The sequence below is a fragment of the Anopheles arabiensis genome, chromosome 2, assembly GCF_016920715.1.
Source record: "Anopheles arabiensis isolate DONGOLA chromosome 2, AaraD3, whole genome shotgun sequence".
NCBI lineage: Eukaryota > Metazoa > Arthropoda > Insecta > Diptera > Culicidae > Anopheles > Anopheles arabiensis.
The window spans coordinates 103,678,954-103,706,435 of NC_053517.1; the positions used below are offsets into that span (position 1 = coordinate 103,678,954).

Consider the following 27,482-nt stretch of genomic DNA (forward strand, 5'->3'; position numbering starts at 1 on the left):
CCATTCCTTTGTTATGACTTTCACGGAACAGCTGAACGCAATATTGCCAATCCAACCCTAGGAGGGGCCCGGCCAAGCACAATAAAGCCACCATAAAGTCCCGTGAGCCAGCTTACTGCCTTGTCAACTGGGAAAGCTTATGCTGGCGTATTATGCACGACACGGGTTCGGGTGCCGACCATAACTTAGGCCCAATTAGGTATATAAAAAAGGGAACGTACCCAGGCCCGCACAAAATTAATGTCCGCTTGCGTTGGAGTGCAATCAGGAAATCTTAAGCAACTAATCGAACCTATAAGTAACCGCCATAAATTACCGCTAAGCTCGCTTAGCGTATTCCAAAATCTACTTAGAAAATCGAAACAAATCGATTTATGGCCACGGGGCACCACTAAACAGGGTGGGAGGTTTTTTTTTTGGGGGTGTTGTTTCCTGTTTGAAATATTTTACCAACACGAAAGAGCGAGTAAGAGCGAGAGAAAGTTGTGTTGTTTTGATTGCGCGGGATTTTTAAATCCCTCCGGCAGGAGTACACCCGTAGGAATGGAGGTGGAGCAAAAGAGAGCGAGAGAGAAAAAATCAAACTATAAAAATACAAACAATGTAACACTGAGCCGAGGGAGAATGAGAAAGAGCGAAAGAGATAGAAAGAGAGTAAATTGGATTTGTAAGGATATTCATGACATAAATACGAAACAAAAACACCGCTCAGGATTGGAGCTAAACAAATCGCTTCCTCCCTCACACTCTTCGGTGGGACCTTGCTTGTGCCAACTGCCGGAACCGGCTCGAAACGGAAGGTGGATCAGGAAAAATGGAAAAAACAATAAATACAAAAACACGCACACACTGTAACACACTGCAGTGGAGGAACTTACCCGGACGACGACTTAATTTCCACCTCGGGCCAGGACGGGCGCCGCTTCCACACGGAAAACGACGGCTTGTCCGGTGGGTTGGGATTGATCGGCGAGCTGCGGCCACGGAACGAACCCTGGCGGGGCGGCGGCACGAGCGCATCCAGCCCGCGGCCCGACGATTGGCGTCGTATTGGCGGTGTGCCCGGTGCGGCAAGCGTTGAAGGTGTTGCCACCTTGCCGTATCCTGTAGAAAAAAGGGTAAGGAAGAGAGTGTGAAAGCGCGATGGCGAATTGGATTGATGAAAGAGGGCCGGGGTGAAATCTGATAAAATCGATGGTTCAATCCGATCGCCGACAGACTATTAGTTTGCCCCGTCTGCCATTGATCCACTGTAACATCACTTTAAGATATGAACGCTTCAAGCAAGAGCTTCACACACACACACACACACACACACACACACACACACACACACACACACACACACACACACAGCGATAAGTATCTGGTACACACGTACACCGCTCCAGTCAAGTGCTTCTGTAGGGGTGGCTGGGTTGAGTTCGAAACGTCTTTCGATTAGATCCTCGGCAGCGAGGGTTTTCAAGTGGCCGAGCACGCATCCAAGAAGATGCTCTCCGGGCTGCAGTGGACGTGAGCCGTGATTTGGCTTCTGGTGGTGATAGCCACCACCATCACCGCCACAAGTGCACTCTCGTGACAGAGGCAGGCAGCACCTGCTCTTGGTGCTATTGTAGTCTAATGAAATCATTGAATTATGTTGCCACACTAATGCGCACCGTCCACTTGGGTGGTTCGGGTGGTGCAACGGGCAAGTGGGCTGTGAAAACAGGGGTGAAAATACAACGTCAAGTGAAGCGGTCTGATTGGGAAAGCGGCAGTGCCTAAATGAATAGAGCCACCTCTGGACGTACGAACGGCTACCATTGCCTGCCGTCATAGACACAGAAACACACACACACACGTCTGGACGGGTTGAATGAATAAATGTGTGCAATCAGGCAACAGGCTTCACGTGCAGGCACACACATACATACCCCTCCATGCGCCACCGGTGCCGAATGCATTGAGCTGGAATTGCTGTGCAATAGTTTTTCATCCGTCCGTCCGAGGCTCCGGCTGCCAGTGGAGGCTCTGGCGGGAGTGAACTAAAGCCCGGAAGGAAACACAACCAGCTAGGAGACTGAGGCCTGCTGTTCTGTCGGCAATTGCAAGCGGAAGTCTTTACATGGCATGGGGCATGGTTTCAAATTGCTTTATTTTGTGGATGCCGATCTCGGTCACGTACAGTTGCGGAGGGGTTTTAATTTTAAAGTGCCATGATAGCCCCGTCGCCACTCTTGGGACGTTGGGACATTTCTTGCTTAGTGGGAATATATTATAAACACAAAAATATTTCCCACATCTTGTGACACTCTTCAAATATTGCTTTTAAGTATCTCCAACAATAGGGTAACAGTTTTGCAATACATTTCGGACAACTTCAATACTTGAATTTCGAGCATTCTCGGGTACTTGCTTAGGTCATGATGCAGGAACAGCACCTTCCACTGCTCTTCCCGTATTGGAGCTGCACTTCACACTTGACGACCTTTGTCAGCTGCACAGGAGTCAGAAACAAACCGGAAGGAAGGAAGTGCAAAGTAGTTAAAGGTTGGGGAGGAAACAACCCATTCTCGGGGCACCCCGAAAACAGACATCTTTGAGTTTTTGAAAGCAATTTTCGAAAGAACATCATTGAAGCACTTCTGGGCACGATGCAATGAACCGTTCGAGGGGGGAAGGGGGGGGGGAAAGGCAACGGTGTGTGTATGTGTGTTTGGAAGATGCAATGATAATTTATCGTGTGTCTAACTTTTTACGGCTACGATGGAAGGTGAGGCCGGAGAGGACGGATGCTCGTTAAAGGATCCTTAACTTGTTTTCTATGTGCCTCTGTTGGTATGTGAGTTTGCTGGTGGGAAAACTTTAATGTCAAGAGGTTGGGGTTGTGTTTTAAAGGCTCGATTGGCAAGAATACTTCATTTGGAAATGTATTAAAGAGGTGGTTTCGATAAAAAAAGCTACAAACGTTGAACTGCCACCTTTTCAGCGTTCAGAGATGCTTCATAACATATCAAAAGTAAAATGTGTCAAATGGAAAAAGCAAATTGTGTAACAATCCGTGCAGCACAACAACCTTCAAAGCTTCTAAAAGCAATTTATACGCAACGTTTTTTGGCAGATAATAAATGCTGAAACAGTTCTTCGAATCCACTTTCTTGTTTGCCTCTGTTTTGCTGCTCCATTTAATGAGTTTCGTGCAGCAAATGCTAAGATAAAACCCATCATTCTGAGAAAGCATTTTCTTCATTTCAAGAGAGCATGCAATAGACCCTGCCAAACACTGCAGCCAACGCGTGTGCACTGCGATAGTTCTTATCAGGTTGTGTTGTCTAAGGAATTGGAACTTTTCTCATGATCGAAACAGACACGAAACGAAACGACAGACAGAAAAGGGAGGGGAGCAAAACACAAAAGCTCTTCTTACTAACAAATAGCAGCTTTTCCTGGGAACTGTCGCGTTGCAAGAACTTTTGACTTTTGCAGACATTTGCTGCTCTCTGCAAAACTCTTGCCCCCCGTGTACAGCTACTGCTACCCCTCCAGGTGCGAGTGCAGAGAGTTTCAAGATGAAGATAATTTTTTTTTATTTTGCTTCTATAACCACTTCACCTGGGTTGACGTATCGAGACTAGCGAAATGGAAGGAAAACAAACCCGGCTGCGCAACAGCAAAAGCAGAGCGATGGCCGTTACATTATTAGCCATTTTGCAGGCGCAGATCATTGTTTGCGCAGGTGTTTGGGGGGCGCGGCTCATCGTGCAGCATAAATTGACCGTTGTTGTTTGTTTGATTCATGCCCTGTTTATCTGATTATTTACATCGACTTCCGAGGGACAGGGAAAAAGCGTTCTGGGAATCCTTACGCTTACCACCGCTTGGCAATGTCACAAAACACTGCCGTTTGATTATGCGTGTCTTGTTGTTGTTGTTGTACTGGAACCATGATGGGATTTGCATAAGCACAAATCCGAAGCGCAATCAAAACAACATTTCAAAGTGAAAGATTGCATCACCATATTTAGCTCTTATTTTTACATCTACATTCCGGGAAATGGCACTCCTGGAACGAGACCAAACGTAAGCAAAATCGATTCCCGGACGCGCAAACACATAATCGATTTGGGAATCCGTTTCCCACACTGCTCTCTACGCTCCCGGCGTGCGCGCACCACACATGGGAAGCTAATGGCAATGGGGAAGGAAGGCGGAATAGAATTATGGCCCATTTGTGGAAGATAGGTTAATATTTGCGGTGGAAATTTATCTCTTAATGGATCCGCTGTGCCTTTTTTTTGCAGTCTTGTGTCACATTTTTGCATTTAAAACCAGATACGCTCACACATACACCAATACAGATTTGTACGACACCAGACAAGTACGAAAAGCATGTAAATTGTTACAAGAAAAATGGCAAACATAATTACGAGAATCGGTACAACGTTGTTTCGTGCGTCAATGTTGTACCAGCATGCAGTTGTAGGCCAGATATGTTTTAGCTTTTCATTTAAAAAAAAATTATGTTCCATCCGAAGCAACAGTGATGTTTCTTGTACTTGGAAAAGCCGCTATGTCATGTTACTGTGCGTACACGTGTCGGTTGAGAAATTCCCTTTCCCAACGTTTCATTGTTGCAAAACAGACGCCCGTGGTCTAGCCTTTGCGCGAAGATGCGGCTTTGAGAAATGTTACATTTTCCAGCGAATTTCGGCATAGGCTCAACATGGTACTCCAAGAAGTTTTGTCTAACATCCTTTTCTAGGAACATTATTTATAAAAAAGCAACCATGGGATAGTGTATGTTTTCTTAAGACGCATTACCAAAGAAGGAAAAGGCTTTCATATCATTGAATGAACAAAGTTCAAACCCCTTTTCGCGAAATTTCAACAATTCCGTTAAAATGATTAGAACAAATGCACGAGAACGAGTAAGCACTTGCTCGTGCATTCATCACTTGTTGCAATTGCACATTGTGCCGGTTTTGCAGACATGGAATCCTAATTAGTGTTCTCAATTATCCCCGACTCGTCCTCTTTCTCCGTGCCCACCTTTGTCACTCACTCGCATCACCATTTCTCATTTCAACAGTGTCGATACGTGTTGACACGGGGAATGTGTCCTCGCCGGACCCGTTCCCGTCCACAACGCTGAGTGAAGTGAAGCAAACACAAGCACCAAACGCTTTACCAAAATCATCTGCAATCAGCCTCGCAATGCTGAACGGACCCACATTCACCCGGTTCCACTCTCGCCGGGCTAGCGAGATACAAACGGACGGACACACACACACACAGAGCACACAACACCATATACTGCTCACAAGAACACGCGCGTGAAACAGGTTCGTGACCAGTCGGGGGCATCATTTATTTACCCGTAGGACATGCGCCAGACAGGACCGGTCGACTGGTGTTCACGTGCGATCTCCGCCCGGAGAGCTGAGCAGTGATTAAAGCTCTTTGCGTCCGGTTTTTCGTTCGCCGCAATACGCCAGCATGGGGGATGCGGCACATTTTTTTTTTTTCATTATTATTTTTCACGTTCCCTTGCACGTGGTATGTCTGTGTGTGTGTGGTGTGTTGGGACTAATTGTTTGATTACAGAGCAGCGGGTGTGGATCGGTGTGAGGAAGCGGTGGAAGGTAAAAATGAGCACCGGAACAGAGCGCATTATTTCACGGCAACATAATATAACGGGCGGGTGTGGTAATTACTATGGCACTAAGGCATATTTTTCCTGCCTGCTCGAAAAAGAATGTTTGAGCTGGTGAGGCAAAAACATACAAAAAAAAAAACACAATAGCAGCGTACCAACCTGTCCCTCTGGGAATGATTCAGCCAACAGGTGTACAGCGTATAAAGTCCGGTAGAGCTTGATTTCGTCTGGTTTGGAGTGCTTAATGTTTTATGTATGAATTTTGGTCACCGGTCTGGGCAAATTGGCATGGCAGCCATTCGCTGTTGGGAAATGCTGGAACATACATTTAGCAAAAAGAAATCCAAATCTGCCTGTGCATGTTTTATGGTGATTTTATTTGCCTTCAAAGGCAATACAAATCATTAAGCAATAAAAGCTATCTTGAGTAGTTTTGATTGTATCTCCTTTGTTATGAGTCATGTAACGAACTCCACACAACATGCAATAGCAATAACAGCCAACACAAAGCATATTCCATAAAGAGATTAAAACTAACTTCCACGATAGTAATAATCAAGTAACGTCAGCTTCAACACAATCCTCAAGGTAGCAATCCATTCACGATGACTCAAAGATGGACATGTCACACACTACAAATTCAATTTAGATTTTCCCAAGGGTTCAACAAACGTAAAAGAAAACGGTTCCTATCACTACTGCCCTTCCCACAGTTACGGTCACTTGGATTATGGCAGTTGAAACCAATGTTTGGTCCGCCTTCTAACGCAAACCGCAAACCAGCAGCCCGCCGTCCCGTGCTGTTTGAGATTATTGGTGATTAATAATTCTTTTGCCACGACAACTTCACCTTCGGGGGGTCTCAACTCTTTTTCCTTACGCGACAGACGGTGCTGTTTGGGTAGTTTAGTTTTATACCTCTTCATCGTTGTTCAACCCGAAAGCCTGTTCATTCAAACCTGTCTCTTAAGTGGCGAAGTGTTTGGGACGAGAGCAAAAATATTCAAAGCACGACGGCGAGTTTTATTCCTGCCGCTCGTGAAACGACCGCTTCGACCTGGCCGCCATCATGTGCAGCACCACACTTGGGGCATGTTTTATGGATGACGGTGGCTTTTGGTGAGTTAGTTTTTGAAATATTCAAAAGTGCTTTTGTTGTGAACGACACGCTGACACACGCGGCCGAGACGGAGACGGATCGGTCGCCGTGCAGGTATGCCCCGGTGGCAAAAGCACATATCCACTCCATTATGCCTGATCTAATCCGTCGCAATGCTCGTGGCCCCTTGCGCGTTTGAGGATGCGAAGCACATTAAGGATATGCAAGCGCCGGCAGTGCAGCATGTATGATTAATATTTTTCACCTTTATCGAGCCGTCAGAGTATGTGTGTGTGTCCTGATGAAGTGAGTTGATGGGGAAGTGAAAGATAACGTCGTCAGTTTTGATAGCCTACTCCACCACTGATAGAAGAGCATTGAAAATGAATGAGTAGGATAGGTCAAAAGGGAAACGTACATTAAAAATTCTGAGCAGAACGGTAGGTGTTGAAAGACAGGACCTAGGTTTGCCGTCTGTTTGTCGTCTGCACTGCCTGAAGCTGTTCGAGATAGTAGAGTTAACTACTTTGATAAGCAGTATACATATTAAGGCACTGCTTGTCATATAGCTGCAGGAACAATTTCCTTTTCGAAGCGATTAGCTTTGTGGAATAAAAGGAAAAGCTTTTGACGTTATTTTGCATTGTTCTTTTATATGCAGGAGCGCCTAAAAGTATGCAACGTGGATTAATTATTCCCGGATATTTAACGATTTATTTTTAAAAGCTGTTAGAGGCATCATTTGAAATTTCAATTAAAAACTAATAAGATACATAATTGATCCGAAATAGATGAAAAACAACATGGCATTTATCATGCTTGCTCATCCTTATCCTTTCCTCAGTTGTTACGCACCTTTTGCGGACATTTGCATTGTACTAAAATTTGCATAATTTTAGGCGTACCTTCTATAGATGCAAATTCACCTACACATAAATGCTTTAATTTTGCAGCAGTGTGCTCTGAAGCAAATCGCCACAAAGACACGTCCTGCCCTTAAAAGCATTCGCTCGGGTATGCACACTTCCTGTTTCATTTCATTTTCTGTCTGTCTCTAAAACCCGCACGCCTGCACGTGAAAGGCAGGGCAGCAAAAAGACAGCCAAAGAGCCCTTCACCGGATGCTGTAAGTGCATTTTTGTATTGCAATAGCTCGTGCCCTGGTCCGCAATAAGCGCAGCAGAGCATGTGAAGCGGGAAGCATGCAATATCTTTCGCCGCTATCGTTTTTACATCGCGTCAAATTGCGGGACCTGTTCTCTTCCCCGCTTCCAAAATGCAATGCAACGTGGTCGTAATCTTTTGCCTAAGCCACCACTTGACAGTATGACTTGGAGCGGGTGCAATGTGTCTTCTCCGTGTACCGCTCATGGGTGCAGTGTTGCATTTTGTTCCCACCCGATGAATAAAAAGGAAAACGGTACAGCTCAGGCATCAGTGCCACTTACCGAGGGACGTTCCTGCCGCTGCCGATGTGCCTCCCATCATGCCGGACGATCCGCCACCGGTCGCACCACTACCGCTACCACCGGATCCAGTACTGCCACCCATGCCCTGGCCGCTGCTACCCGGTCCTCCCGGGCTCGGACCGGGGCTGTGTCCCATCCCACCCGAAACGCCACCGTACGGTGAGGTGACGGAGGACGACGAGGACGAGTGACCGCCGGACGGGCCGGACGAACCTTCGGCCGATTCCTGGCGCGAAAGGGAAAACCTTCGTGGGTTTAACCCCAGCCCGGCCACTCCACTCGTCACGTACTGCTGTAGCGAGCTGAAGAAACTCATCTTCCTATGTGTGTGTGTGTGTGATTGTTGTTTACTATTTCTCTTTTTATTCCTCACACCCCTTACTTTCGCTCACCCACTCTCTCCTTCGCTATCTCTCTCACGACAGGGGGTTTTGCACGGAAGCACACGGTAGGTTTTGTTGTTGTTCTGGGCGGCCGTCACTTAAGCAGCTCTTGCACAACAACTCAAGATCTATCAGCTACACAGTGCGGGGGGAGGCGGTGCAGGACCACCAACCGCTTTTGCTGCTTTGTTGTTCTCGACTCTTTTGAACGGCGTTTTCTCCCGCCGAGATGGGTAACGTCACCTCCTGAGAAGGAAACAAATAAATTGACGCTTTGCTGCCTTTTATGTTCAGCTGCTCGATGCTGGAGACTGCTTCTTGTAGTTCGTGTATGAAGGGGGATGCAAGCGAATGCCCTGAAGGCTTACTATTATTTACAGCTTCATCTTCAGTACGTGCAAATGTGTGTTCGTGCGAGTGAGCTGAAGTACTGGTTTCGTGTTTCGGTGCGATCGTGTCAAAGTCACTGGTTGAATGACGCTGCTTCACAGGCTGGATGACCGTTTCATAGTATGTGAAGCGTTACAGGATAGTCGCTGTATCGGTAAGTTTTCCAATGCTATCATTGCATCTTCTCTTACTGTGTAACGCTCAAGTTGAGTTCACGATTAATGTTGCTACTTATTGAGAAAAAAATAAGCTTCAGCTGGTAAATCTTGATCGCTGCTTGATTAGTTTGCTAGTAGTGTTGTACAAAAGTGTTGCTGATTTATCGCTTTGCTGCTATTGATTGCATCACGCAAGTACGCTTCTCCATCCAGAACGACTCTCGGATGATGTCTGACACACGGGGTAGAGTCACATTTCTGCAAAAAAAAAGAAAAGAAGAAACAGCGTCACAATATATTCTACAAATATGGGCTAACGCACTCCCGCAGCCTAGCTGTTCATAATGTAGTGCGGGATTTCGTTGTTGTTGTTGTGTGTATGTGTGCCGTAAATCCATTTTACCCCAGCTGCTAGTGCCAGCGCGTGTGGTAAGCACTTAAAATCAAAGCCAACGGCAGGCGCCTGAATGGCGGCAACCCGCAGCGATGGTTTCGTTGTGAGCGGTTGCTCATATGTTTTGAAAACTAGAAACGAGCTCGTACTAGACCTCACTCCACACGCACACACACACTGTATCCGGGACGATCGTTTTGGGGCGTTTCGGGAGCATCTTTGGCAAACTCAATTAAGATCAAATTTGCATTCCATACAATCAAATAAATCTCGCATTCGGTTCCCCTCCCACCACCTCTCCACGGACTGCATCGCGAATGCCGTTGTAGCACAACAGTCATCAACGAGCTGGTAGGATGTATCCGGTACGGTACGAACCTTCAGTGTGGAGTTATCAACACCACATTTTTAGCTTGCCGAAGAGGCCACACGCCGTGGTTTTTCGGAGGTACAACCGCTTCCTACTTCCGCCCGATGGATAGGAACGATTCGGATGCTTTTTGTGCATTCTAATGTACCGACCGGCGACGAGGAGTAGTGTTTCTGCTTTCCGGGAAAGCGTTGAACGAAGAATTTCTGTTGGCAGCACATTGAAAAGGAGGAGGCGAAAAAAAAAAATCCGCAACTTTACCGAAACTGTCCGTCTCGTTCTGTATCAGCGCTCAAGATGGAGCTCGTTCCCGTTTGCTTGTTGGAAAGAAAGGATAGACTCCCATGATGACTGAACGAGTAGAACGAGTGGGAAATTGGTTCGTGTATCTTTTTTGCGTTGTTCCACTGCCGGTACAACTCATAAAGCATAAAGTGGAAAATGTGGTCAGAGATGAAATTTCATACGAAGATGCACTATCGCTCATGGCTGCAGATGGTTTCAGATTGTTTTTTTTGTATCAAAAAAAGTTATCACTGCGTACCTTGTTTTCTCGTCAAATGGTTTTGCCTACCTTTCTGCGATGACAAACGACATGGCAGGTTTTTGGCGACGAGCGCACAATATTGTAGCACTGGTAGCGATTCATAAGAAATGCATTTAATTTTATGCTACACTGTGTGCTTTTTAGCAAAGCTTTTGCTATGCGTTTTCCATGTTTATACTTAGATATATTCATAATATTATAATTTTAAATCATAAATGATTGTAATCTCTAGTTGCTAAATAACTAATGTACAATAATGAAATATTTTTACAGCTTTGGCTTAATTTGTATGAAACATGGATTTTAAAGATTTTACAAGCAGCAAACTTTGCATAGTAAGAGAAGTATCAAGCAATAAGCTACTTGATCATGATAAAATAATACCACTCTCTTCATTTCATACACCTATCTACTAGCGAAGAGAATGAATATTGCATGCATTTTTATACCACGATCCACTTCTTCTTCGCGTGACGGATGCTTTCTTTTCCACTCGCAGGAAGCAGGAAGTAAATGCAACCTGCACCTACTTTCTTTATATTCGCCCTTCCTTTCCTGGTTGGTTGCAAAAATATGAATGCACTTCAATAGCTGCAAATGGGAAAAGCAAACGAATGCAGCTGAGCTCCCCGTTACTAGGAATCGCTTTCAAATCGTAATGCTTATTACTCTCACATTTCCTTGCAGATAATTGAATGCAATGCTTTCTTTACCAAAGAGCTGTGTGCGCGCGCGAGAGAGAGAGAGCGACAGTGATACCTTCTTTACCAGTTTCAACATTTATTTTTAACAAGAGTACTTGCTATAAATAAACATAAAATGTACTAATGGAAAGCAGAATAGCTCACAAACATGCACACCCATCCATATTCGGTTTAAGTGCTGGAACATAAAACCTCCGATACTACAACGTGCTACAGCATGCGTTTGTGGCAGGAGTGCTGTGCGAAAGAGCAAAAAAACAGGCAAATTGTGGAACGTAGTTGGGAAGTAATTTTATGTCACCTCTGTAAACAGACTCCACCGCCAATCACCGCCTGTTGTTGTGATACGTTTCCTTTACATTTCTAGTGGAAAAAGAGTGGAAAAAGAAAACATTCCTTCATCACCACCACTACCGGGTTGTTTCATCTTCCGTTCGGCGGACGGAATTGTGTGAAGAATTCCAATTAAAGTCGACGGGATGCTTTTCCGTCTCAGTGTGTGCCAGCGCTTCAACGCGCAAACGGAAATAGAAGCTGCTGCTGGTGGATGGCACCACCTTCAGGATGGTGCGCGCACGCGGCAAGACTGGATCCAATGTGAGGGCGGGACGAGGACAGTGGGTTGGAAAATTAGGTCGTAAAATCATTTTAAATTCGTATTTCAGACCGTTTGCCGTGGTGCCACGAGTCAGACAGAAGCAACGAGCGTGAAGCAAAGGGGGAAACGAACACAGGAAGAGACAAGGGCTGGGCTTCGCGTGTAGTGTTGTGTGTGTGCTCTACTATTGGTGGGCGTGTGTTCAGGTTTAAAGGACGAGTTGATTAATTTTCTGCCGCTCACAAGCGGGCGCGGCTCTGCAAGCAACAGTTCGTCGTGAAGTCGTCCTGTCGTGCTTATGAAATTTAAGAGCTTAGATAGAGGAAAATGCATTTCATTACTACGCGAAACGGTGCTGCTTTTCATTACTGATTAACGTACGGACTCAAACTCTAACGGACTAGCGCGTCTAAACCGTTTATCTCTTCGGCTTGCCTGTGTCTTGGAGAACGGTTTTATGAACTTGCTTCACATTGGGAGTATTGAATTAATTATGATTAAATTAAATTAATTTACGATTATACTCAGCCGATTGCAACTTATTGGCAACTTTACTACAAAGTATGATCAAAATGCAAAATGCCAGTCAGGGGTTGCTTAAGTTTTGGCCCATTATAACCAACGGTACATCCTTTCAATGTTAATTGGCATAATGATTTCCATCAAAGCTAATGTCTTTTGATGAAATATTTTTCAAACTTTTCGACTACCATCACAAACGATAATTTTTAATAACAAGTTGCTTGTGAAGAATAATAGCCCACTCCCCATAAACTTCCCGCTGGACCCCTCTTTCTAAACGGTTTCGACAATCGCTTTGCCCTTACGCTCGCTCGACTGTGTACGCGAGCATGTTATTTCACTCATTCGTGTCAAGCGCCGATTTCGTGCTTGGAATTAATTTGCACTAACTACACAAGGACAAGCTCACGGGAAAAGAAAAAATGAAACAAATTACACAAATTTCACCACCGCCACCGTCGACAACGGTCGTGCGAAGCCGTCGTCACGGAAGGGTCTCGTGATCGTGTCAGCAATTAAGGCATATAAACTTTAATTCGTTCGGTAATCTGATACTGGCTCGACCGGCCATCTCAGGGCCATCTCTTTCGCTGAATATCTTTCCCACAACGCGGCTCTTTTCCATAGAGCTATCGTGAGGAACACTTTTTATTGCCAAACTCAATCGGGCTGTTTTGTGCAAGTTTGCACAGAGACATGAAACGACATAGCATTATCATATCCCGGCCAAGGGAAAGTGTTTGCCAGCGAAGCATTATAACGCACGCAAAGGAGAAGGTTAGGGGAGATGGAGATATTTATATTTTAATCGCAATCACTACAGGGTGTCGACGAAACGAAATCGGTGGAATCGTTGGACAAAAAAGTGCCATAAACGATGTTTAAATTTGTTTTTTTAAATTGAGCTTTTGATAAGCAAGGAAACGAAAATCACCATCAACATTAAATGGAAGGTGCTTAACAATTGCTTCTTCAGCAGACGGCAATAATAATCATTATATTCTATTATGACGCTATACCATAAAAGCGTCTGCTTAGTAGAAGGACCCACTCGTTGCGGCAGTGTTGTTGAAGGTTGTTGGCAAGACGGAACAAAATGAACGTTAAAAATTCATTTTGTGTGTCCATTTCTGAGTGTTTTTGCTTACTGCATTCGATCTGAACAGATATTAAAGTATTCTATAATAGAATCTAGTCAACATTCATAAACGTAGCTCTGCTCTACAGCTTTCCCAAAAGTGTATCGATTTCCCTCCAAAGCAAACAAGCAACAAAACACCGGAAAGCTCCATGCTAACACAGCTGTTTTTTTCACCGGATTGATTTATGTTCCTGCCGCCTGTGTGCCTGTAACGGTCGCCCCACCACCCCTCCCCCCTAATAGATTAATGTGATTAGGCCGATTCAAATGCCATTTCGACGGACGGAACATCATCACAGCGACCTGGGCATTCCTTTCCGCTACGACGTCACGATCGAAATATAATAAATGCGATAGTATTAGTGAAAGGATTCCCCGGGCCTGGTGAAATAAATTGTGCGCCATTCGCGCGTTTGCTTACTTAAGGCTTTGGTTCCGATTCGGCACGGATCCGGTTTATTGACAAGCGCCCGCACGCCGAAACCTTTTCCAACCGAGGCGAACCCTTCGCTCGCATCTTTGCCGCTAATCAAGCAGGACCGGCCACCGGCGAACTGTGTGTGTGTGTGTGTGTGTGTGTGTGTGTGTGTGTGTGTGTGTGTGTGTGTGTGTGTGTGTGTGTGTGTGTGTGTGTGTGTGTGTGTGTGTGTGTGTGTGTGTGTGTGTGTGTGTGTGTGTGTGTGTGTGTGTGTGTGTGTGTGTGTGTACGTGAGTCAACCGAAATTGTTATTCGTCTTCGGTTTCCACAAACCTTCGGCGCGTAAGTTTGATTATGGGCAAGAGCACCGATCCGAAAGAGCAAATAGAATAAATCTTCCTTTTCTGCGCAGTCCTGCCATGGACCCCGCGGTGTGCCTCTCCTCCCCCCCCCCACCTCATACTAGCTACATACTAACGAACTCGGTACACACAAGGGGGAGCGACTAATACTAATTTTACTGATTCACACATTTTCCACGCATTCGTTGCGGCGGAGCGGGCATGGAAATGAGGGTGCAGTGGAAAGGAGCGCCACGGCAAGGGCAAAGATAAGAGGGAATATAAACTACGCTTTCGTGGTGCCTGTTTGGTGCTGGCGGTGGTGCAGCTGGGGATTGTCTCTTGGCCAGGCACTTTTCATTGGCTGTTCGCCGTAATCGTTAGATGGCAGCTTCATGCAGCTGTGGCTGCCGGACACCTCATCGCCCGAGCTTATCGTTGATGGCCCGGAAGCAATAAATATTCTATTGGCGGATGGGTTACAAATAATGGTTTTTAATGCGCAGAAACTGAGCAACAATTTGCCAGTGTCCATAAAAGTGTGTTATTAAAAATCGAACAACTACAGTAGCATAAAGCATTGCGGCGGGAAATTCTCTTTTATAACACATTGTTCGATGTATTTCCATTGCATGAAACAGAAGTGAGGTGAAAACCGAAAAACTTCCTCAGTAGTAATACCACCAATACTGGGAAATAAATCGAATCAGCGATAAGCCACACACGAAATGAGAAAACTTTCCCGACATTATATACACTTTATTTACCTTTCCTTCCTTTTTTTGTCCTAAATAGAGTGAACTTTCTGTATCGGTACTTCCTTTTTGGTCAGCACGAGCATCGATCGCTTTCGTTTACTGTTGCAAAAGCATTTACTCTCTTCCTTTTAATGTAAATCTTTCTTCTACCAAAAATGTGAAACATACCAAACGATAGGGCACAGGGTTTGACAGGTTGTGTCAGGTTAGATTGAGTTCTTGTAGAGTGGAATGGAAATATTTTAAATCTCTCGCTTTACAATGGCTGATAGATGCCGTACCGGTTGATGAAGCGTTTGTCATTTTTGATAGACATTTCATGCATAGTGAAGTGACATACTGTGTGCCCTGTTGGTCAGCAGCAAGTGACAGTGTATGTTCGGTAAAGTTTGTTCAATCGGACAAGTGCAAAAACAAGCAAAACGTTTGCTCATATTTCATATTCATCGGTTGCGTGGTGTGTCGTATTTGTACTACTCACTTCAAAGTTGGTCAATTTATTGCAATAGCTGAACTTGATTGATCAATGGTTGATATACTCTATGGTTCGCGAGAACATGTCATTACAAATTGCACTTAAAGATCCTTTTCTATGGACGCTTGTTTATAATTGAGCATCAGCATATTATACATGTTTTATTAAACGCATCATTATTTCTACACTAGCACTAATACACGTGCGTTTACGATACCTTACATTGGGAACCCTCTCCGTTTCTAGATCTCTAACTTTGAGGCTAGAATAATCTATGCTGAAAATCGCAAGCTAGTTTTTTGGGTGGATTTGTATGGAGTGTTTACATGATTTCAGCCTCCAACTGTCAAACTCCATACAAAAAACTGACTAGAATCGTAAAGGGCCCCATTATTTAGTTTCAACAATGTCTGAACGCCCAATCATACCGTCGCAAAATCATGTAAATTAAAGAGCCCCATTGACTTTACCAGTAGAATTGAGAGCTGTGGGCCATGATTTGAAATTAAAATTCACATCACACCAATATTTTCAACACAATTTTCGGCACCACAATCCACGCCGACGCCGAAAGTATATTTGATGGTTTCGGTTAAATTGGTTTGAGCAGCGTTGCAGCTGCTGCACTTAGTTATGCATGCAGCGGCACCATGGTTTTGATTATTTGATCCAGGCGATTGCTTTTGGTCAGCTTCATCGTTCCGACCAGTAGCGTTCGTTGGCAGCGGAAATGCTCAAAGCACAGTTGTTTAGATTTTGAAATGAAAAACTAACTAAAAAACCGACCACCCCGTTCACAATGATGTTTCACGGAAGCGTAACTTTCAACCTACATATGTCAGCGCTTTTTTCGATTGTTTTTTGTTGTTGTTTGTTTCATTTTCGTTTGAAAAAACAAATCTACATTTTTAGCTAGAACTGGATGCCTGTGTGTGTGTGTGTGTGTGTGTGTGTGTGTGTGTGTGTGTGTGTGTGTGTGTGTGTGTGTGTGTGTGTGTGTGTGTGTGTGTGTGTGTGTGTGTGTGTGTGTGTGTGTGTGTGTGTGTGTGTGTGTGTGTGTGTGTGGCACTGTGTAGGTTGCACATACAAAATGTGGTTCTATTTTGAAACGAACGCAAAAAACCCTGACGAATATTGACAGCTACCGACAGGTTCGCTAACATTGTGTTTTGAAGCTTTACGTGGAATTTAACATTGTAAAGTCCCCGTTTTAGCCTACACATGTAGATTGCGTGATTCACGTCGGATAACGGAAAGCATCATGAATCTTTGTTTTTTATTCTTCTTCTTTTCGTACAGCTTCAGCCAACAGTAACTCACAGATAAGCCACGTTGACCTTTAAAGCACTTGCACGCTTACGACCCATCTTAGCCACCACCCTCTTCAGTATGCATCAGATTTCTGATGGTTTCGTATCATATTTCTATCTGTCATGAATATTAATGAATCAGTTTGGCCAATGAAAATGGCTTCGCTAGCGGACGCCGCGGTACCACGAAAGCGTGCTGGTGGCCCTGTACATCCAACGCACCAAAATGGTTCACAGTTCGGTTGAGCGTACGGCACACACAGAGTAATATACCTTTGCATAGCGGAGTTTAGTCTGTGCTCCATTCATCGGCGGCCACGGTTTAATGGAACCGCTCTCTATTGTCTCGTTTTCCAATAGGCATCGAATCAGAAGCGCATAATGCTAACGATGATGATGATGATGATGATGATGTATGCCCACCATGGCAAATGTGCACAGGCTAAATAGAAGAGTATGGAAACGCATCGGTGGCACAGTATCGATCTTTGATTGGTGAAAAGCGGGGCCGGGATTAATTAATCAGTTAGTGGATGATACCGGAAGAGCTTAGGCCAAGTGAATTTCGCTAAACCTTGTATGCTGACACATAGATCGCTTTATTAAATTATGGTTTAATGTGACACACAATCCGTACATTAGCTCAACATTGAGGGGAATAATGTGCCTAAACCAAAATGAACTAAATCAAATGCGAAACATGATCCAGGTTTGAATTTATTTACATGCAAATTTGTAATTCTAAGCATGTAAAATTTGTATTATTTATAAATAAACTACATTATTTTCCTTTTCCTTTATGCTAATATATGGCTACACGAGTTCGACGAATGTTTTGTTCTGCAACGGATCATTTACATCACGCATGGTATGGAAATACGATCGACAGTGGTGATGACCTCTCGCCTTACACTGTACAATGTGCAAATGTAGTCCCACCGTTGTCCAGCTGGCGTCAATTCCCACTCATTATGGTGATGAATAAATTAAAAGGTTCTTGCACGCGTGTCGGGGTGTTGGTTGTGGTGATGGTGATGCTAGCGGGTGGCGTAGTACAATCAATAGCGCATAAAGCTCATTTTACATCAATTGATGTTCTTTCTGTGGGCTGTGTTCAAATTGGTGGGCTGTGTTAAATATTTGTTACGCGAAAGCGGGCTAATATCCTTTCGTGTTGACTCGCGGTACCAGGCGTCTCCATTGTAAAATCATTTTGTTGCCTTCTAGTTTAATATTTGTTTACTGTATTGAAGTAATTTAAAATAACGAAAAAATGTACCATTTTAATGTTGAAGTGATAATTTCACAATCTTACGTTATCTTCAATCTTGTGCTTATGTTGATTGCAATATAATCGTTTCTTATTTCAAAGCGCAAAATCACGTCACGACAACAAACCGACATGATACTCGTTTGTTCCATTAAAATATTTGTATTGTGCTTCAATCAAGCCCAGCCCAACAAACAGGAACAGGAATGTTTTCCCCTATGTTTTGCCTGCATGCCAACACAATAGTAGTACCACACATGCCGAGGCGCACATACCTTCACGTTGCTAGCACGCATGGCTAGCAAAATGTGATGAAAATCCCATTTCCCATCCTGACAGTGCCGGGACATTGCCCAAAGGGAACGCCAAACTTGAATGCTTGTTTCATTTCCTTTTTCCTTTCTCGCCCACTGTTACCCACTTTGCCCTGCATTCTCCCCTCGCAAAACGAAGGATAATGTATGTTTATACGTCGTTCGAAAATGACAAATATCGTTCAATCTCTTGACTGTTTGATCTCGGCGCTCGCAACATGCGAATGCCCCGTCGCGTCAAAGTCAACGTACCCGGTCGCCGGCTCGAACTTACGAAACGCAATGCGATTTACTCCCATTTTCATCATGCACCCTTACCACCTTACCCTTCGTCAAACGAACAAACTCATTGGCTTCCCCGGCTGTCCATGCCTCCGCTCTGCTGTCGCATATGCAAAACGGTACCGGGAGCAGCGAACGGAACAAGATGAATCGTAAAAGTTCCATCCGGACGCTTATTGCATCACTTCACACAATGGGGCGCCAAGGGGGAGAAGGGGCCAGAAAGGGAGCCGGGGAGCGTTTTGGTGAGGTAAAGTGGGTTTTTGGTTGAAATGTGATGTGAAAATGCGGCATTATTTTGTGCCGAAGGGAAGCGAAAATCTAAAAACGCAACGCTAACGCCGCGTAGAAAAATGGCACAAGAGCACGGGAGCACGGGAGCAAGATGGAAGAAACAAAAGAAAAAAACGAACGCCCGAACAGCAAAAACTTGTCGGAAAACATTTGTCAGCGGGCCGGCACACCGTCGGGGCTGTTCTGTGTGACTTTTGTCTGGTCGCGGGCTCTGGTCGCGGGTTTCCCATTTCCCCATCCACCCACCGCCGCAAAGGTTTCCGTTTTGCTCTGGCGTGCTGGAAAACGTCCTCCCGCAAAAGGGGCCCGAAGTGCCGGAATTCCATTTAGTATTTTTATGTGCATTTTCTTTTATTTTTGGAGGGGTTTTAGCCTCCCTTGGAGAGGAGTGGCCTGGAAGTATGCTGTTTGTTTTTTTTTGTGAGTCCCAGCTCTACACTGACTCACGGTTTAGAGTCTTTTTACGATGCATGAATGTGCATTGTTGGTGTTGGAGCAGGTTTCGATTTGTTCTACTTCAACCAACAAGCAAACAATACAAGTAGCAGAAGTATTATTATATTTGCTTTTAAACTCAATAACGAGTCCTTTCTTCGAAAAACCTTTTCAACAATTCACTGTAATACCCATTCTGTTATAACCCATCAACGGTGCAAGAAAACAGAAGCTTTTTCATAAGATACGTACACAGGATAAATATCGCTTCCGGGAAGTAGTAGCAACAGCGCCTTTCCTTCCATTCCATTGTTTTCATCCACTGAAGAATGCGCTGAATTCAACGGCACAATAAATATAGGAACATTTTGTCCCTGTTTTCTGATGATTCCACAACCATGTGCACACACACACGCGCGCGTGTACAAAGAACACACACTTGCACGCAGAGACACACACACAAACACAATAGGCCTCACATCCAAATTGCGCTCACAATGGCACAAAAGCTTACGCGAGGGGTTTTGCCGTTCGCTGTGCAGCAGCAGTCGGCAGACGGCAGACCAGAACGTTCAACAGATTGTACACTCAACACACAAATACATAGACACACACACGCATATATATATACGGCTATACGCACGCACCACTCCTGTACCGGATGGAATAGACACAATTACACATTATGTTACTATGAGCGAGCCGACGCTTTCTTCCGCCCATTCACAGACGCTTCATTTATTTTTCACTACCCCAGCAGGTTCGCATTGCTAGACACGGCTCGGTACCGAGAAAAATGAAAATTTATTCAAGCCTGAGCGATGTATTTATAACTTTCGGTGGTCCATCTAAAACCGTCTGGTTATACGATACTTGTAAAAATATAAAATTTAAATTCTATTAATTAGAATATAAATAAAACAAGTTATAAATAGCCTCCATTCGGTATCATCTGACAAATAAATCATCCTTTAAAACTCTTCAACAGTAAGTACACCTCGAGGAACATAAAATCATGGTTCTTCACTCCTCTTTAAAGCCAAAAATTGCCACACACTTGACTCTAGCCTTCTATTGAGCAGCACCAAAATACACACTATTGCTACACAATGCGCTTTAAGCAATCAGTTTTAGCGACACCCACAATCACGACCAAAACAGGAAACCTTGCAAAATGCTGCTGCTTCACATATTTATGCTTTGAAGGGCGCAACAACACAACAAGCTTTTACAGCACAATTTCTCCACACACAGCACCCGTTCACGGCACAATTCAACTCACGCTTGCTTAAAGCACACCACCTGCTCGACAACACTTTCTGTGTGTGGTTGAGAGGCAGTAGAAATGGGGGGAGTTGTTGTAACGCAGCAGCTCTACGCAGCTGCCTCTAGAATCGACGATAGCGACCTAAACACCCCTAAAACACCAACCCATCACACTTTTTACTGCACTACTACCCTACTACCACTGCTCCGTTTAGGGAGTGTTGGTTGGATTTTGCTTCTTTTTCTCCTTCCTCTTCCTTGTGCGTTCAGAATGGTTGTTGCCCCAGCGGAAAACTGTTTGCAACCATCGGTGGCCACGGTCAACACACTACTGAACGTGCTCGGGACGGGACGATTTTTATCAACCAACTTCCCAACCGATAAGACGAAAGAGCACAAGAGAGCGCTCTCTCTCTCTCGGGGATGTAATGTGTCTGTGTATTTGTGCGCGATTGTAAGCAAGGTTGTACATTCAATTTCGAGCAGGAGGAAATAGTAGAGAATGGTTTGGAATTTGAAGGGGTTGGAAAAATAGAGAGATAATTTTTGCCCCTCACGAGCGTTTGCCGGGGGGTGGAAATGAGTTCCAATAAGCGAATGAATGTTTTGTGTTGCGTGTTGAGATACTGTTGCAAGAGTTCCCGCGTTTTTTTTCTCGAACAGACAGTGAAACAAGATTCGAAACAATTGTTTCATCAACCGTTAATGTAATTTTAATTAAAAAATAAAACAAAACCTTCATTGCTTTTGTGAAGAGTTTATACCGCCTCTGTTCTAGGCTGTTCTACTCTACTACTTCATGTTAATAGCAATCCAGTTTTCATGAATATTTATTGCGTTTGAGCATTTAATAAAGAATTCGAATGTATGGGTAAGCTTTGAATAACAATGTTCTATATTTATATTCAAAATAAATACGTAAAAACCCCATGTGTGCCATTCCTTGTGATTCTTTCCTACGAAGAAACGGATGAACCTAAACATATATGACCGTTTTCAAAATAATGAAAATAGTACGTCTTGAGTGTTTACACACCAATTCAAACACTCAAACCATAAGACCATAATTGTAAGTATAAAACTCCATAAAGACTTTTTTCATATCTCTCAAATAATATTTACCTGAGAACAACACCTGAGCGATGTTAAACTTTTGAGTATTTCATAATGTCATCAAGAAGTGTTCTTCAAATATCGTCTTCACACTTCTGCTCTAAAATTCCCTCCAACAAGACGTGTGTGAAAAACACAGCATATCATTTGAGTTACTCTGCCACCGAAATCACTCAATAGCTCCGGCACTCTAGCTCGCTAGAAGAAGCGCCAACAAACTGGGGAAAATTGCGCCTCAAATCCACTCGATTCCCAGTTTCACTCAGCACGAGTGTGTACGAATGTGTGAACGTTCTTATCAGCGGAAAGTAGGTCGAATGTAACGATGAGTTTCCACAGTTTTGCCTCGTATTTTTTCCACCTACCCCTCCAATCTGTTTTGCGAATGCGTTGTGCAGGAAGAGAACGGAAAAGAAAACATGCTGAAACCGTTCTCGGTTGTGGTACTGGATGCACTGGAATTTTTGGGGCGAGTAAATTTATAAAGATCGATACGAACCGAACGAACGGAAGCGTGGTTTTCTATTCGATTGATAATGCTGTTACTGCTGTGAAGGAATGATAACACGCAGACCACACCATGAGAAATGGGACTCGAATGGGAAGCATTTCTTGCCACTGGAAAGATGTATCGATATCGGTAAAAGAACAGGCGCTCAGGAGCTGCAGAACAATGCCTCCACAACGTGGCAGTGGCTGGTAGTGAGGGAACGGAAGCAAGCAAAAGGGTTTGTTTTTGGTGTTCAATTATCATAATTGAACGGCAATGGTTGCACATTTTAATCAAATTGTGATAATTTTACACTTATCAGTCGTTGTGCTATCGAAAGGTCAGCAACAAAATGACTCAAATCATTTGCAATGGTAATGCATTTTGGCAAGGCACATGGTAGTATCGATCGATCAATCAATTAATAAAATGGAAACGCGAGCCATTATGACAGCGTCCGCTGCTCAATTAAATGTAGCGTGGAAGTAATTTTTAAAATGAACATGTCATTTTTTAATTAAAATGCAAAACTAAGAGTCATGTCATCGTTGTCGATTGGTTGAACATTTGCACTGGAACGGTTCCTGGTAGTGGTGCAAGCCATCGGGACCGGATATATAATGTTTCACAATTGATTTTTGCTGATTTTAAGAAACATCATTACACTCCTGTGTCATGCTGAGCGATACGTATGTTATACAAGTTAATGAATTGCTACCGTGTGTTTCATCGAACTGTACAGGCCAACCCCTCATAAAAGCACAATTTTTTCGTCAAGCACACATCATACTCTCTAAATTTCCGGCGGCGTCAATTTAATCAAAAGCGGAATTGGCTCAAGTGCAGCATCACCGTTTCATGTAGGCAAATACAATTGTAAAACTCGCTCGAATGCACGAACGCGACAGACGTCGGAGGGAAGCCGTGTGTCATGTTGTGCGGATGGGAAACGTATTGCCTGGAGCAATCAGGGCCAAACCAACACAAGCGCGGAAGCGCCCGAAGCATGGGAATGCATAAATTAAAATTAAATTAACATTTCTCTATTTAATCAAGCCGTATACCACCCGTTGCCGATAAGTTTTCTCTCCACGCTGCGGGGTGGAAGCTTTTTTCTTTGTTACCCCCACCAAAGAGAAACACACACACATATAGGTATGCAGGTGATTTTCTTCATGCGGGAGTTGAAATTATTTTTCCCTCCGCTTCTCGACCTCCCTTTTCTGTGGCTGCATCTGGTGATGAAGAAACCGCAATGCCTCTTTTCTTGCCTTATTTTGGCGGCAGATACCTTCCCTGTGCGTCTGCTTTCTCCGGTAAAACCACATATGCGCCTGAAACGTATGCAATCGAAAGGCAGTGCTGATACTGATCACACAGGATGAGCAGGATGAGCGGGTTGGGAGTGTATATGGTTCGAAAATAGTCGTTAAAAAGGAAGCTCAGGAAAAAGGGTCCCAAATCCTTCCCAACTTTCCCACGGTACACCTGAAAGGGGGGCGGTAAGGGTTTTCTAATTTTCCCACCAAATTTCCCAAATGGGGGTTGCGAAAGTTTCCCGCCCAGTTTCACGGAAAGCATGACGAATGAGTTTCTGCTGCGCTCGTGTGTGTGTGTGTGTGTGTGTGTGTGTGTGTGTGTGTGTGTGTGTATGTGTGAGTGTGTGAAAGGAAATGACGAAAAAGGGAGCGGATGCAAAACCGAACCGAAAGGCGTACACCCCAAACGCTTGCGATAAAGCTGGTTAAAGGTTACACGGCAAATGGAAAGCACACCCCCGCCCTCGCTAGTGCTTCCTTTAGGCTACTAATTTTGGGGTACAATATTCCCACGGCCCGTACAGGAGGGATTCCTTGTTTCCGCCATTGCTCCCTACCTTCAACACCTGAGCAGCACGTGGGCAGCCCTACGCCCTGCGAAAAGGGCATCGCACACACGGCAGCTCGTGCAGCAAACCGTCCACGAGGAAACGGTTCCCGATAAAGTACCCACACCGAAAACAGGGCCGGCGTTTTCCGCCAACGCGTGATGACGACGATGACAACGCCAACGAGACGAGAGCCGATGGTCTGAAGGATTTAATTCAATAAAGAAAAACATTGTCACGAAAACGGGTGCACCGCACTCGCTTGCTCCTGATGTGGTATTTGTGTCTATGGCTGTGTGCATGTGAATGTGTGTGTGTGTGTGTGTAGTCCGTGACCTGGATTAAGCTTCGGCATTATCGAGTGAGGGAATGAGGGCAGAACTAGTGGCACTTCCCTGATTCCAGCCCCCCCGATGCTGTTGGATGAGTTGGGAAAAACGTGGAAACGTTCAAGGTCTGTGTGGCCTTTTTTGCTTCTTTTTTGTTGCTACCCAAAAAGGGAATGATAATGGAGCGAACGGGAGCAATTCACTCTTGCCACCGCCAATGTTACATGCCGAAGCAGGGTTTGAATTCTAATTTACCTCGGGGTGACACTCATCATCCTTCTCTGATTCGGTTGTTCCTGGTGCGGGTTTGCAGGAGCATAGGAGAAAGTGAAAGGCATCCCTAAGCGCCTTGTCAGGTTTTGGACTAGCGTTCACGAACGGCAACACACGCACACACTTTCACTGAATATCCTTATTCATTGTTGTTTTGCTGTTTCCTTTTTCCGTTGCTCCTGCAGTGTGTCGTCGTCGTTGTAAAGGTTTCAGGGCACAAGTGTGCACGTGTTTGTGTGCGTGTCTCTCTTTGGTACACCGAGCACATCCTCAGCTCCACATAGAAAGCCAATTTCTGTATCCCCTTCTCTCGAGCCCGGTGAGTGGAAGTTAATGAAGTGCACGGTAAGATAGTGGAACAACAAACGAACGGAACGGAAGAAAAGGGAAAACTTCACCCCGCAGAGCGACTAGGAGCGACACTTAAATTAACCTTCCGAAAAACGCAAACCAACCGAGAGGCACGCAATTGAGATTCGGGTTGAATTTCGGACCGGGCCCAACTTCTAGGGGTGGACCTGGGGCGTGGAATTTTAGGGCACGGGATCTCGTCATGCTTGTAACTCGACAATGGTGGTTTAGCTGAGCACGTAAGGGTACGCTATTTAGTTAGGTGACGAAGCCGTTGCTCTGTTGTTTGGGGTGGCTTAAGGTGAGACTAGTGCCAGCAAACAAGACAGTGCCTTACGTACCACACGGACAATAAAAGCACGAAGGGGTCAGCCAAACCCACATACACGAGCGCGCGCGCGCTCGCTCTTTAATAGTATATATAGAAGTAATTGCTTCCGGTTCCGGTTTGCTTGAGCTCGATCCGGCTGCACAAACGACACCAGGGACACAACTGGGAGTAGTAATTCCGTTTGGCGTAGAGGGAGAGTGCGAAAGAGTGAAGTCTATTGGAGGAAGCGTAATTGGTTGGAGTAGCTTTGTGGCATAATATGATTTACTGTTTTATTGATTTCTTTGTTTCTCTATAGATTTTGAGACTCTTTGTGGGTATTTGTTTTCTTTTCCACTAATTGCGTTATCTGTAACGAGTGTAGATAAATTATTTTTGATAAAAGTTGCATCTACATCAGGTCATTTCTGTTTTGTGTAAGGAAATGCTTGGCAGAGGTATGTTTAATTGAAGTATTCACAATGCCATACAATTTAAGCTATTGTTCTAAATATTTTAAAGAATTTATTGAATATTTCAAATTTTACTCACCATATTTCAGTTGGTTGGAGTACATTTCTTCCTGTTATCTCTGTTATTCGAAAACATTCTTTGCTTTTACACTTGATTTAAAGATTATGGAAACTATATCAAACCACAGAGTCTTCACGTTGTAGTTTACTCTACAAACTAAACTCCTAACCAGCAACCAAACACAACCAAATCCTAAAATTACTTTGTCCTCGTCCCAAGTTGCACGTTTCCCACATCAAAAGCGTCATAAAAATACACTTAGAATTTATCTTAGATTGTTCAGAGCTACGGCAAGTTTGAGCGACATGCTTCTCAGCACACGTGTTGAATTGCAACACGATCCGATTTGGGCCCCAACCAACCCATCTAACCCGCACCCGGTCCCCGTGCTCCGTAAAAATAACATAATCTCTTTGAGAAAACATTGCACATCGTTGCATCTGTAGGTACACCGTTACACCTACCAACAGCCCCGGGAATAAGGAAACGGCAGCATGCAGGAAGTACTCCACTGGGAGTACGGGAAAAACGGCACACAAACTTCGGTTGCATCGTAACGGAGCCGAGAGCAAAGCGGTCTGGGGTGAAAATGAATAGATGATGACTGATGTAATTACGTTCTAAATGGATGCCTGGGGCCAATCGGGATGAGAGTGTAGTCGAGGGTGTTCTGCAACAAACCTACCCAAAAGCCGTAGGGTGGAGCTGCGATGCAGGAAAGATGCTACGACGGTTGCCTTCATTGTGCTGCTCAGACAATGCATTTCGTGCAGTTGCTTTTCTCGTTGGCAGCTTGGCAGAGTTGGTGTTTTTTTTCTTCTTCTTCTTCTTTACCTCCCGGCCAACGAGAAGGCTTTTGCTGGTGTAAGGTAGAAAGATATGTTGTTTTGGTTGTGCAGCTGCGGGCGTAGTTGAAATGAGGGAGTTTGACCGTGCCAATTAGCTAGCCAATTAATTAGAAAACTCTCTGTTTGTTTTGCCCATGAGAGTGAATGTTCGAGAAAGCGCCATATTAAATATTTTTGTTGATTTTTAAATAATATAATCCCCATAATTTAGAAAAGCTTAAGTCTCTCATTCTATTCTTCCCGTTTTGAAGCTTCTCGAGAGCCTTTGCTTGCAATATTAACCCTTCCGAGCAAGGCCACTTGTGCGCTCAAAAACCCACCATTGCTCGTGTTACGTTGCCCATGCTGAACCAGTGAAATGAACCGTGCTCAGTTGTCAGAATATCCTCGGAGCATCCAGAAGCACCCCAGCACACTGACCGGTCTTTAGCAAATCCCAGCCCTGATACACACCGAAACCGCATCCCCGATTGCTCCGATCTCCGGGACATTCATTTTTAACGCTCGATTTCATCCTCACCATCCGTGGGCAGCTGCAAGGGATCGTTGATCCTCTTCTATCGGTTTGCATCTTGGCAAGCTGCAGATTGCCAGCTCACCCACGACACAGCGGTCGGTCGCAGTAAGTAGCACCCTCATCCCTCCCCGTTTCAGGACGCATCCGGGACGCATTTCGCAAAATGTGAAAAGATAAACACAGCGAATCTTAAGAATGAAGAGGCCATCGACGGAAGAGGCGATCCGCTTTATCTTTTTTTTTCTAGCAGCGTTTCAGCTCAAGAGCTCGC

The 27,482-nt window shown here is 44.6% G+C and overlaps 1 protein-coding gene across 7 annotated transcripts in view; it reads right to left on the reverse strand.

Moving 5' to 3' along the window:
* The window catches only part of LOC120905734 (BAI1-associated protein 3), a 62,176-nt gene extending 41,280 nt beyond the window's left edge, over positions 1 to 20,896 (reverse strand). For 4 of the 7 annotated variants that reach the window (XM_040316831.1, XM_040316821.1, XM_040316811.1 and 1 more), the window contains exons 1-4: positions 20,596 to 20,896; positions 19,566 to 19,965; positions 8,189 to 9,398; positions 879 to 1,104 (exon numbers count right to left, since the gene is read on the reverse strand). In XM_040316831.1, the coding sequence (XP_040172765.1) occupies positions 879 to 1,104; positions 8,189 to 8,525 (563 nt within the window). In that variant the 5' untranslated portion in view covers positions 8,526 to 9,398; positions 19,566 to 19,965; positions 20,596 to 20,896. The remainder of the gene's footprint in view (positions 1 to 878; positions 1,105 to 8,188; positions 9,399 to 19,565; positions 19,966 to 20,595) is intronic. The other 3 variants (XM_040316799.1, XM_040316790.1, XM_040316783.1) reach the window with 3 other exon arrangements.
* Positions 20,897 to 27,482: the final 6,586 nt, after the last annotated feature.